Source organism: Diuraphis noxia, unplaced genomic scaffold, assembly GCF_037042655.1.
Source record: "Diuraphis noxia isolate RWA-SAM2 unplaced genomic scaffold, SU_Dnox_SAM2 contig0001, whole genome shotgun sequence".
Lineage (NCBI taxonomy): Eukaryota > Metazoa > Arthropoda > Insecta > Hemiptera > Aphididae > Diuraphis > Diuraphis noxia.
The window spans coordinates 100,335,208-100,348,541 of NW_028301711.1; the positions used below are offsets into that span (position 1 = coordinate 100,335,208).

The window sequence follows — 13,334 nt, forward strand, 5'->3', positions numbered from 1 at the left end:
GCTTGTGGTCATACGAGTGGTTGGCCATGCCTGGGCGCGTATTATCGAATCATCAGTTAAGTATTGTAGTGAACAGACACACTACAGAGGCTAACCAGTTTCGGACACTATCAGTTAGTATTCTGAAATACGCTGCCGGGGCATCGGCGAACAAAGAGCATATTGTGTTCAAACCCACCCTACTACAGGTAACCAATACTACCACTACATTTTCCAAACAAACACATATAAGTGTATAAATGAATCACATATTTTATAAGAATTTCGTTCGTTCGGTTCACGAAACTGACACGGTACGCATAGGGTTGCCAACAGTCCAGGTTTCGATTGGAAAGTTTAGATTTTCTGGTTCCTGTTCAGTGTATGACTGTACTGTAACAAAGAGTAGTACTTAATTAATATACAATAACTTTATTTATTATATATTTATTCAATTAATTTACATGTTTTATATACTTTTACTTATACATTCTACTATCAGAAATATAGTAAAAAAAAAAAAAAAAAAAATATAATTAAAAAAAAATTATTTATAATTATTATTTATTTTATCATAAATAAGTTTATGACAATCATAAAGGTTAGGTTTTCGGTAGGTGTCCAGTTTTTGAGATTATAAAAGTTGGCAACCCTAGGTACCGCACCGACCTGTCTACTACCTTATAAACAACCATCACGAATGACTACGATGCGACACCGTCGACTCTTACCCCCATGCCCAAGTGGACGAGTACCGGCCGCCGGCGATCTGGCATCTTATATGTACGACCGTGACCAGTGGTAATATGTAAACGTGTACAAGTACATTTGCACTACCTATCCAAACTCAAGAAAAATTGAAAACATAAATCATAATAACACAACTATGTATCTGTAGTGTTATTAAGATTATTTTTCAAAATATAAATTCAGAATATTATGAAAATAATAAAATATTTGGATTGGTTTTTTTTTCGAAGGCCAAACAATTGGACAGTTTTCCGCGACGGAACGTTATCGCCGTGTATTATAATGGTGCAGTAGTGCACGCAATCGCTGTGCACATTTGTACAGTATACAAATTAAAACAAGTCCGAAACACGCATCCCGCGTTATAATGGAATCGATTTGCACATTACAAAACTATAATTACATCATAGACAAATGTAAAATGTCAATAATTTTCTAACTACACAATATCATACAATCGACTATTGATAATTCGAAGTTGACGGGACTGTTGAAAAACTTTATACTACCGAGAGTTCGAATTGTTGAGTAGTTGAACGTACCGAGAGAGCAAAAAAAAAAATTCTAATTACTGAGAGTTTAGAAAAAATTTTTTTTTTAGTTTTGTAAATAATTATTAATTATTTCTGCAAATCAGATGGTACATATTATATACATATACAGGGTGGTTCTTTTATCAAACAAAACTCATTATTTAAAAAAGTATTGACTTTTTTTTTTCAAAATTGCAGATTTACACTCTTCTTGAATTGTTTATTTTTTTTATATTTTTCACCCTTATATTTATTAGATAAACGACTATCAACTTTTGATTTTCAAATTGTAACCTATACTTAAAATTTCATAAATTAATAAAGCTATTTTTTTAATTAATCATTACCTTAAAATTTCGAATTTAGCGCTAGTAGTTTATGAGTTATAGGTATTTGAAGTTTAGATTGGCAGAATCGAGTGGGGTACGGAGTTACCCCGCAAAATGTTTGTCCACTACTCCGCTTGTCATAACTTTAAATACTTATAACTCATAAATTAATCCTCCTAAATTCGATTTTTATGTATCAACATTTTTAGAAAAATATTCTGCTTTGGAATATGAAATTAAAAAACTGTGTTGCCATTCAAAAAAGTAAAAAACTTAAAAAATTATAAGGATAAAAAAATATTTAAAAAAATAATATTTTTTTAATAAAAGCGTTGGTTTTTAATAACTTAAAAATATGTAAAAAAATATTTTGAAAAAGTCAATACTTTTTTGAATAATGAGTGTTTGATATAAAAATCACCCAGTATATATATTGTTTTTAAATGGTAAAATAAATTATTATCGCTCAGTGACTAAAAAACATTGCTTAGATCTATATATAAATAAGTAAAAAGCAAAAATATTCAACTAATGGTGAAACTATGCTATCTAATTGATTATTAAATATAAGAAAACTTTTAATTCTTATAAACTATTACTGTTGTTTTATTGACATTAAACACTATACCTAATTAAATAGTTACATAAATATTATTAATATTTTGTATGATGTCATTTTCGAAATGTATTGACTATTTCTGACCACTGATTGATGTCGATTTTCGGAATTAATTGGGAATCACAACGTATCAAATCATCCACTGTAGGTACTAAAAATACCCGTTTCTGCATTGTTGTGACATTATTGCTGTTATCGCAAAAGACTCTGGCAAGGGTCACTTTTCTGATTTCTGTCAGTTGATCTTGAATTTAAAAACATAGTTTAATTAAAAATAATTCATTCGAAATATTTCAAATGCACTAACATTCATTGAACGCTTTTGGCAAATCGTAAAAATATCTATCTGCAATTCTCGTCCTTACGAACTGTTCTCTGATGATACACCTCATCGTTGGACCAACCATTGCGTCGTCTTCGTGTTTCTCGAATAATGCACCTACCAATAACTCTATTTTTTTCCAATGTTTGTATTGCTTCAATAATTTTTCAGATGCCTATATATAATATTATACAGGAATAAAGTAAGAAGTATCAGACGATTACATATTTCAAATACGTTTGAACTTACACCTTCCACCATGATTTTGGCTAAATCTTGTACATTTCTTATTGCTTTTAGTCCACAATATTCTCTAAAGTTTGTGTAACTTGGAATACCATGATCGCGGTTTCTTTGTAAATCCAAACTGACAACATCCATCCCAAACAAATTTTCTGGATGAACAGTGTATAAGTAGTTTGTAAGCTAAACAAAATATTTAAACATAATATTATACATAAGGTAGTTAAATATTTTTAATACAATCTATTCTATGTACATCTTCATTATTTATCTGTAAAAAAAATAAATAAATAAGAAATTACGTCATTTTGATCGTATTTTAAGTACCAACCGTTTTTGTAAATAGCATATCGACTTTTTGTGTCTTCTGTGTAGATAGCCCTCTGACAAGTTGATCCATGTGATTCAATACTAAATAAGTCGGTCGGTTATAATGTTCCTTTAGCGAAATACTTCCGTTGAACTCTCGATCTTCCGCATACAAACTAAACAACGATATCAATACAAATTAATAAATTTGATAATTAATTTTCCGTACAAATACACATCAATGGACATCTCAATATATTTTTATGTTTTTTATAATCGAATTTCAGGTTTGCACAATCTTAGTGTCATAGGCATTTGTAAATGAAATTTAAATCAATATTGTTTATGTAGTAACCTATGATTGGGAATATATTCAAACGACTTCTTAATGAGGAGAAGTAAAAGCCAGTAAAGCAGTATGGGGTTTACTTAAATCAAATATATCAAATACACAGCTATTATGGCATCATGAGTCATTTTTATAATATTTACAAAGAACGAACTGATAAATGTTCAAGCATGTGCCATCGTGCCTCGGCATACATTACAGCGATAAATTAATATATTGTACAACGGCCTAGTTTTTCTATTATTATAAAATTATTTTAAAAATACGCATTGAAAAATTATTACATTGTTTGGAGTTCATATGAATTCATTATGTAAATTAATAAATATTTATGCAAAACTAACATTACAAATGCCATTGGTAAAAAAAATATAGCTTGGAATCTACAGGCTGATTCTTTTATCAAACAACACTTATTATTTCAAAAACTATTGACTTTTTTTTTTTAAATTTTAGACCCATCTTGTTCTAGAGCTATATGTTTTTTTTAAATATTTTCACCTTTATATTTATCAGGTAAACCATTATCAACTTTTGATTTTAAAATGACAACCTATACTTAAAATTTCATAAATTAATAAAGCTATTTTTTTAATTAATCATTACCTTAAAATTTTGAATTTAGAGCTAGTAGTTTATGAGTTATAGGTATTTAAAGTTTAGATTGGCAGAATCGAGTGGGGTACGTAGTTACCCCGCATAATGTTTGTCCACTACTCCGATTGTCATAACTTTAAATACTTATAACTCATAAATTAATCCTCCTAAATTCGATTTTTATGTATCAACATTTTTAGAAAAATATTCTGCTTTGGAATATGAAATTAAAAAACTGTGTTGCCATTCAAAAAAGTAAAAAACTTAAAAATTATAAGGATAAAAAATATTTAAAAAAAATATTTTTTTAATAAAAGCGTTGGTTTTTAATAACTTAAAAATATGTAAAAAAATATTTTGAAAAAGTCAATACTTTTTTGAATAATGAGTGTTTGATATAAAAATCACCCAGTATATATATTGTTTTTAAATGGTAAAATAAATTATTATCGCTCAGTGACTAAAAAACATTGCTTAGATCTATATATAAATAAGTAAAAAGCAAAAATATTCAACTAATGGTGAAACTATGCTATCTAATTGATTATTAAATATAAGAAAACTTTTAATTCTTATAAACTATTACTGTTGTTTTATTGACATTAAACACTATACCTAATTAAATAGTTACATAAATATTATTAATATTTTGTATGATGTCATTTTCGAAATGTATTGACTATTTCTGACCACTGATTGATGTCGATTTTCGGAATTAATTGGGAATCACAACGTATCAAATCATCCACTGTAGGTACTAAAAATACCCGTTTCTGCATTGTTGTGACATTATTGCTGTTATCGCAAAAGACTCTGGCAAGGGTCACTTTTCTGATTTCTGTCAGTTGATCTTGAATTTAAAAACATAGTTTAATTAAAAATAATTCATTCGAAATATTTCAAATGCACTAACATTCATTGAACGCTTTTGGCAAATCGTAAAAATATCTATCTGCAATTCTCGTCCTTACGAACTGTTCTCTGATGATACACCTCATCGTTGGACCAACCATTGCGTCGTCTTCGTGTTTCTCGAATAATGCACCTACCAATAACTCTATTTTTTTCCAATGTTTGTATTGCTTCAATAATTTTTCAGATGCCTATATATAATATTATACAGGAATAAAGTAAGAAGTATCAGACGATTACATATTTCAAATACGTTTGAACTTACACCTTCCACCATGATTTTGGCTAAATCTTGTACATTTCTTATTGCTTTTAGTCCACAATATTCTCTAAAGTTTGTGTAACTTGGAATACCATGATCGCGGTTTCTTTGTAAATCCAAACTGACAACATCCATCCCAAACAAAATTTTCTGGATGAACAGTGTATAAGTAGTTTGTAAGCTAAACAAAATATTTAAACATAATATTATACATAAGGTAGTTAAATATTTTTAATACAATCTATTCTATGTACATCTTCATTATTTATCTGTAAAAAAAATAAATAAATAAGAAATTACGTCATTTTGATCGTATTTTAAGTACCAACCGTTTTTGTAAATAGCATATCGACTTTTTGTGTCTTCTGTGTAGATAGCCCTCTGACAAGTTGATCCATGTGATTCAATACTAAATAAGTCGGTCGGTTATAATGTTCCTTTAGCGAAATACTTCCGTTGAACTCTCGATCTTCCGCATACAAACTAAACAACGATATCAATACAAATTAATAAATTTGATAATTAATTTTCCGTACAAATACACATCAATGGACATCTCAATATATTTTTATGTTTTTTATAATCGAATTACAGGTTTGCACAATCTTAGTGTCATAGGCATTTGTAAATGAAATTTAAATCAATAGTGTTTATGTAGTAACCTATGATTGGGAATATATTCAAACGACTTCTTAATGAGGAGAAGTAAAAGCCGGTAAAGCAGTATGGAGTTTACTTAAATCAAATATATCAAATACACAGCTATTATGGCATCATGAGTCATTTTTATAATATTTACAAAGAACGAACTGATAAATGTTCAAGCATGTGCCATCGTGCCTCGGCATACATTACAGCGATAAATTAATATATTGTATAACGGCCTAGTTTTTCTATTATTATAAAATTATTTTAAAAATACGCATTGAAAAATTATTACATTGTTTGGAGTTCATATGAATTCATTATGTAAATTAATAAATATTTATGCAAAACTAACATTACAAATGCCATTGGTAAAAAAAATATAGCTTGGAATCTACAGGCTGATTCTTTTATCAAACAACACTTATTATTTCAAAAACTATTGACTTTTTTTTTTTAAATTTTAGACCCATCTTGTTCTAGAGCTATATGTTTTTTTTAAATATTTTCACCTTTATATTTATCAGGTAAACCATTATCAACTTTTGATTTTAAAATGACAACCTATACTTAAAATTTCATAAATTAATAAAGCTATTTTTTTAATTAATCATTACCTTAAAATTTCGAATTTAGAGCTAGTAGTTTATGAGTTATAGGTATTTAAAGTTTAGATTGGCAGAATCGAGTGGGGTACGTAGTTACCCCGCATAATGTTTGTCCACTACTCCGATTGTCATAACTTTAAATACTTATAACTCATAAATTAATCCTCCTAAATTCGATTTTTATGTATCAACATTTTTAGAAAAATATTCTGCTTTGGAATATGAAATTAAAAAACTGTGTTGCCATTCAAAAAAGTAAAAAACTTAAAAATTATAAGGATAAAAAATATTTAAAAAAAATATTTTTTTAATAAAAGCGTTGGTTTTTAATAACTTAAAAATATGTAAAAAAATATTTTGAAAAAGTCAATACTTTTTTGAATAATGAGTGTTTGATATAAAAATCACCCAGTATATATATTGTTTTTAAATGGTAAAATAAATTATTATCGCTCAGTGACTAAAAAACATTGCTTAGATCTATATATAAATAAGTAAAAAGCAAAAATATTCAACTAATGGTGAAACTATGCTATCTAATTGATTATTAAATATAAGAAAACTTTTAATTCTTATAAACTATTACTGTTGTTTTATTGACATTAAACACTATACCTAATTAAATAGTTACATAAATATTATTAATATTTTGTATGATGTCATTTTCGAAATGTATTGACTATTTCTGACCACTGATTGATGTCGATTTTCGGAATTAATTGGGAATCACAACGTATCAAATCATCCACTGTAGGTACTAAAAATACCCGTTTCTGCATTGTTGTGACATTATTGCTGTTATCGCAAAAGACTCTGGCAAGGGTCACTTTTCTGATTTCTGTCAGTTGATCTTGAATTTAAAAACATAGTTTAATTAAAAATAATTCATTCGAAATATTTCAAATGCACTAACATTCATTGAACGCTTTTGGCAAATCGTAAAAATATCTATCTGCAATTCTCGTCCTTACGAACTGTTCTCTGATGATACACCTCATCGTTGGACCAACCATTGCGTCGTCTTCGTGTTTCTCGAATAATGCACCTACCAATAACTCTATTTTTTTCCAATGTTTGTATTGCTTCAATAATTTTTCAGATGCCTATATATAATATTATACAGGAATAAAGTAAGAAGTATCAGACGATTACATATTTCAAATACGTTTGAACTTACACCTTCCACCATGATTTTGGCTAAATCTTGTACATTTCTTATTGCTTTTAGTCCACAATATTCTCTAAAGTTTGTGTAACTTGGAATACCATGATCGCGGTTTCTTTGTAAATCCAAACTGACAACATCCATCCCAAACAAAATTTTCTGGATGAACAGTGTATAAGTAGTTTGTAAGCTAAACAAAATATTTAAACATAATATTATACATAAGGTAGTTAAATATTTTTAATACAATCTATTCTATGTACATCTTCATTATTTATCTGTAAAAAAAATAAATAAATAAGAAATTACGTCATTTTGATCGTATTTTAAGTACCAACCGTTTTTGTAAATAGCATATCGACTTTTTGTGTCTTCTGTGTAGATAGCCCTCTGACAAGTTGATCCATGTGATTCAATACTAAATAAGTCGGTCGGTTATAATGTTCCTTTAGCGAAATACTTCCGTTGAACTCTCGATCTTCCGCATACAAACTAAACAACGATATCAATACAAATTAATAAATTTGATAATTAATTTTCCGTACAAATACACATCAATGGACATCTCAATATATTTTTATGTTTTTTATAATCGAATTACAGGTTTGCACAATCTTAGTGTCATAGGCATTTGTAAATGAAATTTAAATCAATAGTGTTTATGTAGTAACCTATGATTGGGAATATATTCAAACGACTTCTTAATGAGGAGAAGTAAAAGCCGGTAAAGCAGTATGGAGTTTACTTAAATCAAATATATCAAATACACAGCTATTATGGCATCATGAGTCATTTTTATAATATTTACAAAGAACGAACTGATAAATGTTCAAGCATGTGCCATCGTGCCTCGGCATACATTACAGCGATAAATTAATATATTGTATAACGGCCTAGTTTTTCTATTATTATAAAATTATTTTAAAAATACGCATTGAAAAATTATTACATTGTTTGGAGTTCATATGAATTCATTATGTAAATTAATAAATATTTATGCAAAACTAACATTACAAATGCCATTGGTAAAAAAAATATAGCTTGGAATCTACAGGCTGATTCTTTTATCAAACAACACTTATTATTTCAAAAACTATTGACTTTTTTTTTTAAATTTTAGACCCATCTTGTTCTAGAGCTATATGTTTTTTTTAAAATATTTTCACCTTTATATTTATCAGGTAAACCTTTATCAACTTTTGATTTTAAAATGACAACCTATACTTAAAATTTCATAAATTAATAAAGCTATTTTTTTAATTATCATTACCTTAAAATTTCGAATTTAGAGCTAGTAGTTTATGAGTTATAGGTATTTAAAGTTTAGATTGGCAGAATCGAGTGGGGTACGGAGTTATCCCGCATAATGTTTGTCCACTACTCCGATTGTCATAACTTTAAATACTTATAACTCATAAATTAATCCTCCTAAATTCGATTTTTATGTATCAACATTTTTAGAAAAATATTCTGCTTTGGAATATGAAATTAAAAAACTGTGTTGCCATTCAAAAAAGTAAAAAACTTAAAAATTATAAGGATAAAAAATATTTAAAAAAAATATTTTTTTAATAAAAGCGTTGGTTTTTAATAACTTAAAAATATGTAAAAAAATATTTTGAAAAAGTCAATACTTTTTTGAATAATGAGTGTTTGATATAAAAATCACCCAGTATATATATTGTTTTTAAATGGTAAAATAAATTATTATCGCTCAGTGACTAAAAAACATTGCTTAGATCTATATATAAATAAGTAAAAAGCAAAAATATTCAACTAATGGTGAAACTATGCTATCTAATTGATTATTAAATATAAGAAAACTTTTAATTCTTATAAACTATTACTGTTGTTTTATTGACATTAAACACTATACCTAATTAAATAGTTACATAAATATTATTAATATTTTGTATGATGTCATTTTCGAAATGTATTGACTATTTCTGACCACTGATTGATGTCGATTTTCGGAATTAATTGGGAATCACAACGTATCAAATCATCCACTGTAGGTACTAAAAATACCCGTTTCTGCATTGTTGTGACATTATTGCTGTTATCGCAAAAGACTCTGGCAAGGGTCACTTTTCTGATTTCTGTCAGTTGATCTTGAATTTAAAAACATAGTTTAATTAAAAATAATTCATTCGAAATATTTCAAATGCACTAACATTCATTGAACGCTTTTGGCAAATCGTAAAAATATCTATCTGCAATTCTCGTCCTTACGAACTGTTCTCTGATGATACACCTCATCGTTGGACCAACCATTGCGTCGTCTTCGTGTTTCTCGAATAATGCACCTACCAATAACTCTATTTTTTTCCAATGTTTGTATTGCTTCAATAATTTTTCAGATGCCTATATATAATATTATACAGGAATAAAGTAAGAAGTATCAGACGATTACATATTTCAAATACGTTTGAACTTACACCTTCCACCATGATTTTGGCTAAATCTTGTACATTTCTTATTGCTTTTAGTCCACAATATTCTCTAAAGTTTGTGTAACTTGGAATACCATGATCGCGGTTTCTTTGTAAATCCAAACTGACAACATCCATCCCAAACAAAATTTTCTGGATGAACAGTGTATAAGTAGTTTGTAAGCTAAACAAAATATTTAAACATAATATTATACATAAGGTAGTTAAATATTTTTAATACAATCTATTCTATGTACATCTTCATTATTTATCTGTAAAAAAAATAAATAAATAAGAAATTACGTCATTTTGATCGTATTTTAAGTACCAACCGTTTTTGTAAATAGCATATCGACTTTTTGTGTCTTCTGTGTAGATAGCCCTCTGACAAGTTGATCCATGTGATTCAATACTAAATAAGTCGGTCGGTTATAATGTTCCTTTAGCGAAATACTTCCGTTGAACTCTCGATCTTCCGCATACAAACTAAACAACGATATCAATACAAATTAATAAATTTGATAATTAATTTTCCGTACAAATACACATCAATGGACATCTCAATATATTTTTATGTTTTTTATAATCGAATTACAGGTTTGCACAATCTTAGTGTCATAGGCATTTGTAAATGAAATTTAAATCAATAGTGTTTATGTAGTAACCTATGATTGGGAATATATTCAAACGACTTCTTAATGAGGAGAAGTAAAAGCCGGTAAAGCAGTATGGAGTTTACTTAAATCAAATATATCAAATACACAGCTATTATGGCATCATGAGTCATTTTTATAATATTTACAAAGAACGAACTGATAAATGTTCAAGCATGTGCCATCGTGCCTCGGCATACATTACAGCGATAAATTAATATATTGTATAACGGCCTAGTTTTTCTATTATTATAAAATTATTTTAAAAATACGCATTGAAAAATTATTACATTGTTTGGAGTTCATATGAATTCATTATGTAAATTAATAAATATTTATGCAAAACTAACATTACAAATGCCATTGGTAAAAAAAATATAGCTTGGAATCTACAGGCTGATTCTTTTATCAAACAACACTTATTATTTCAAAAACTATTGACTTTTTTTTTTAAATTTTAGACCCATCTTGTTCTAGAGCTATATGTTTTTTTTAAAATATTTTCACCTTTATATTTATCAGGTAAACCTTTATCAACTTTTGATTTTAAAATGACAACCTATACTTAAAATTTCATAAATTAATAAAGCTATTTTTTTAATTATCATTACCTTAAAATTTCGAATTTAGAGCTAGTAGTTTATGAGTTATAGGTATTTAAAGTTTAGATTGGCAGAATCGAGTGGGGTACGGAGTTATCCCGCATAATGTTTGTCCACTACTCCGATTGTCATAACTTTAAATACTTATAACTCATAAATTAATCCTCCTAAATTCGATTTTTATGTATCAACATTTTTAGAAAAATATTCTGCTTTGGAATATGAAATTAAAAAACTGTGTTGCCATTCAAAAAAGTAAAAAACTTAAAAATTATAAGGATAAAAAATATTTAAAAAAAATATTTTTTTAATAAAAGCGTTGGTTTTTAATAACTTAAAAATATGTAAAAAAATATTTTGAAAAAGTCAATACTTTTTTGAATAATGAGTGTTTGATATAAAAATCACCCAGTATATATATTGTTTTTAAATGGTAAAATAAATTATTATCGCTCAGTGACTAAAAAACATTGCTTAGATCTATATATAAATAAGTAAAAAGCAAAAATATTCAACTAATGGTGAAACTATGCTATCTAATTGATTATTAAATATAAGAAAACTTTTAATTCTTATAAACTATTACTGTTGTTTTATTGACATTAAACACTATACCTAATTAAATAGTTACATAAATATTATTAATATTTTGTATGATGTCATTTTCGAAATGTATTGACTATTTCTGACCACTGATTGATGTCGATTTTCGGAATTAATTGGGAATCACAACGTATCAAATCATCCACTGTAGGTACTAAAAATACCCGTTTCTGCATTGTTGTGACATTATTGCTGTTATCGCAAAAGACTCTGGCAAGGGTCACTTTTCTGATTTCTGTCAGTTGATCTTGAATTTAAAAACATAGTTTAATTAAAAATAATTCATTCGAAATATTTCAAATGCACTAACATTCATTGAACGCTTTTGGCAAATCGTAAAAATATCTATCTGCAATTCTCGTCCTTACGAACTGTTCTCTGATGATACACCTCATCGTTGGACCAACCATTGCGTCGTCTTCGTGTTTCTCGAATAATGCACCTACCAATAACTCTATTTTTTTCCAATGTTTGTATTGCTTCAATAATTTTTCAGATGCCTATATATAATATTATACAGGAATAAAGTAAGAAGTATCAGACGATTACATATTTCAAATACGTTTGAACTTACACCTTCCACCATGATTTTGGCTAAATCTTGTACATTTCTTATTGCTTTTAGTCCACAATATTCTCTAAAGTTTGTGTAACTTGGAATACCATGATCGCGGTTTCTTTGTAAATCCAAACTGACAACATCCATCCCAAACAAATTTTCTGGATGAACAGTGTATAAGTAGTTTGTAAGCTAAACAAAATATTTAAACATAATATTATACATAAGGTAGTTAAATAGTTTTAATACAATCTATTCTATGTACATCTTCATTATTTATCTGTAAAAAAAATAAATAAATAAGAAATTACGTCATTTTGATCGTATTTTAAGTACCAACCGTTTTTGTAAATAGCATATCGACTTTTTGTGTCTTCTGTGTAGATAGCCCTCTGACAAGTTGATCCATGTGATTCAATACTAAATAAGTCGGTCGGTTATAATGTTCCTATTAGCGAAATACTTCCGTTGAACTCTCGATCTTCCGCATACAAACTAAACAACGATATCAATACAAATTAATAAATTTGATAATTAATTTTCCGTACAAATACACATCAATGGACATGTCAATATATTTTTATGTTTTTTATAATCGAATTTCAGGTTTGCACAATCTTAGTGTCATAGGCATTTGTAAATGAAATTTAAATCAATATTGTTTATGTAGTAACCTATGATTGGGAATATATTCAAACGACTTCTTAATGAGGAGAAGTAAAAGCCAGTAAAGCAGTATGGGGTTTACTTAAATCAAATATATCAAATACACAGCTATTATGGCATCATGAGTCATTTTTATAATATTTACAAAGAACGAACTGATAAATGTTCAAGCATGTGCCATCGTGCCTCGGCATACA

At 27.6% G+C, this 13,334-nt stretch overlaps 2 protein-coding genes and 3 pseudogenes across 2 annotated transcripts; all 5 read right to left on the reverse strand.

Annotated features, from left to right (window-relative positions):
- Positions 1-2,263: 2,263 nt before the first annotated feature.
- LOC149062784 (peroxidase-like) lies at positions 2,264-3,277 on the reverse strand. The gene is made up of 4 exons (XM_089217969.1): positions 3,107-3,277; positions 2,782-2,958; positions 2,518-2,707; positions 2,264-2,454 (listed from the first exon to the last, which is right to left on the reverse strand). The coding sequence occupies exons 1-4, from the start codon at positions 3,173-3,175 to the stop codon at positions 2,264-2,266; spliced, it is 627 nt and encodes a 208-aa protein (XP_089074095.1). The 5' UTR covers positions 3,176-3,277.
- Positions 3,278-4,689: 1,412 nt separating this feature from the next.
- LOC149062785 (peroxidase-like) lies at positions 4,690-5,551 on the reverse strand (annotated as a pseudogene).
- A 1,565-nt stretch (positions 5,552-7,116) lies between these two features.
- Positions 7,117-7,978, reverse strand: LOC149062786 (peroxidase-like; annotated as a pseudogene).
- Positions 7,979-9,542: 1,564 nt separating this feature from the next.
- Positions 9,543-10,404, reverse strand: LOC149062787 (peroxidase-like; annotated as a pseudogene).
- Positions 10,405-11,968: 1,564 nt separating this feature from the next.
- LOC149062788 (peroxidase-like) lies at positions 11,969-12,983 on the reverse strand. The gene is made up of 4 exons (XM_089218078.1): positions 12,812-12,983; positions 12,487-12,663; positions 12,223-12,412; positions 11,969-12,159 (listed from the first exon to the last, which is right to left on the reverse strand). The coding sequence occupies exons 1-4, from the start codon at positions 12,878-12,880 to the stop codon at positions 11,969-11,971; spliced, it is 627 nt and encodes a 208-aa protein (XP_089074204.1). The 5' UTR covers positions 12,881-12,983.
- Between the last annotated feature and the right edge of the window lie 351 nt (positions 12,984-13,334).

Bases quoted from the DNA above. Each gene is read 5' to 3' on its own strand.
- LOC149062784 (XM_089217969.1), bottom strand. From the start codon at position 3,175: ATGGATCAACTTGTCAGAGGGCTATCTACACAGAAGACACAAAAAGTC. The intron at 2,959-3,106 runs GTTGGTACTTAA...TATTTTGTTTAG, and splicing joins ATATGCTATTTACAAAAACG to CTTACAAACTACTTATACAC. The intron at 2,708-2,781 runs GTAAGTTCAAAC...TATTATATATAG, and splicing joins CCAAAATCATGGTGGAAGGT to GCATCTGAAAAATTATTGAA.
- LOC149062788 (XM_089218078.1), bottom strand. From the start codon at position 12,880: ATGGATCAACTTGTCAGAGGGCTATCTACACAGAAGACACAAAAAGTC. The intron at 12,413-12,486 runs GTAAGTTCAAAC...TATTATATATAG, and splicing joins CCAAAATCATGGTGGAAGGT to GCATCTGAAAAATTATTGAA. The intron at 12,160-12,222 runs GTTAGTGCATTT...TTTAAATTCAAG, and splicing joins GCCAAAAGCGTTCAATGAAT to ATCAACTGACAGAAATCAGA.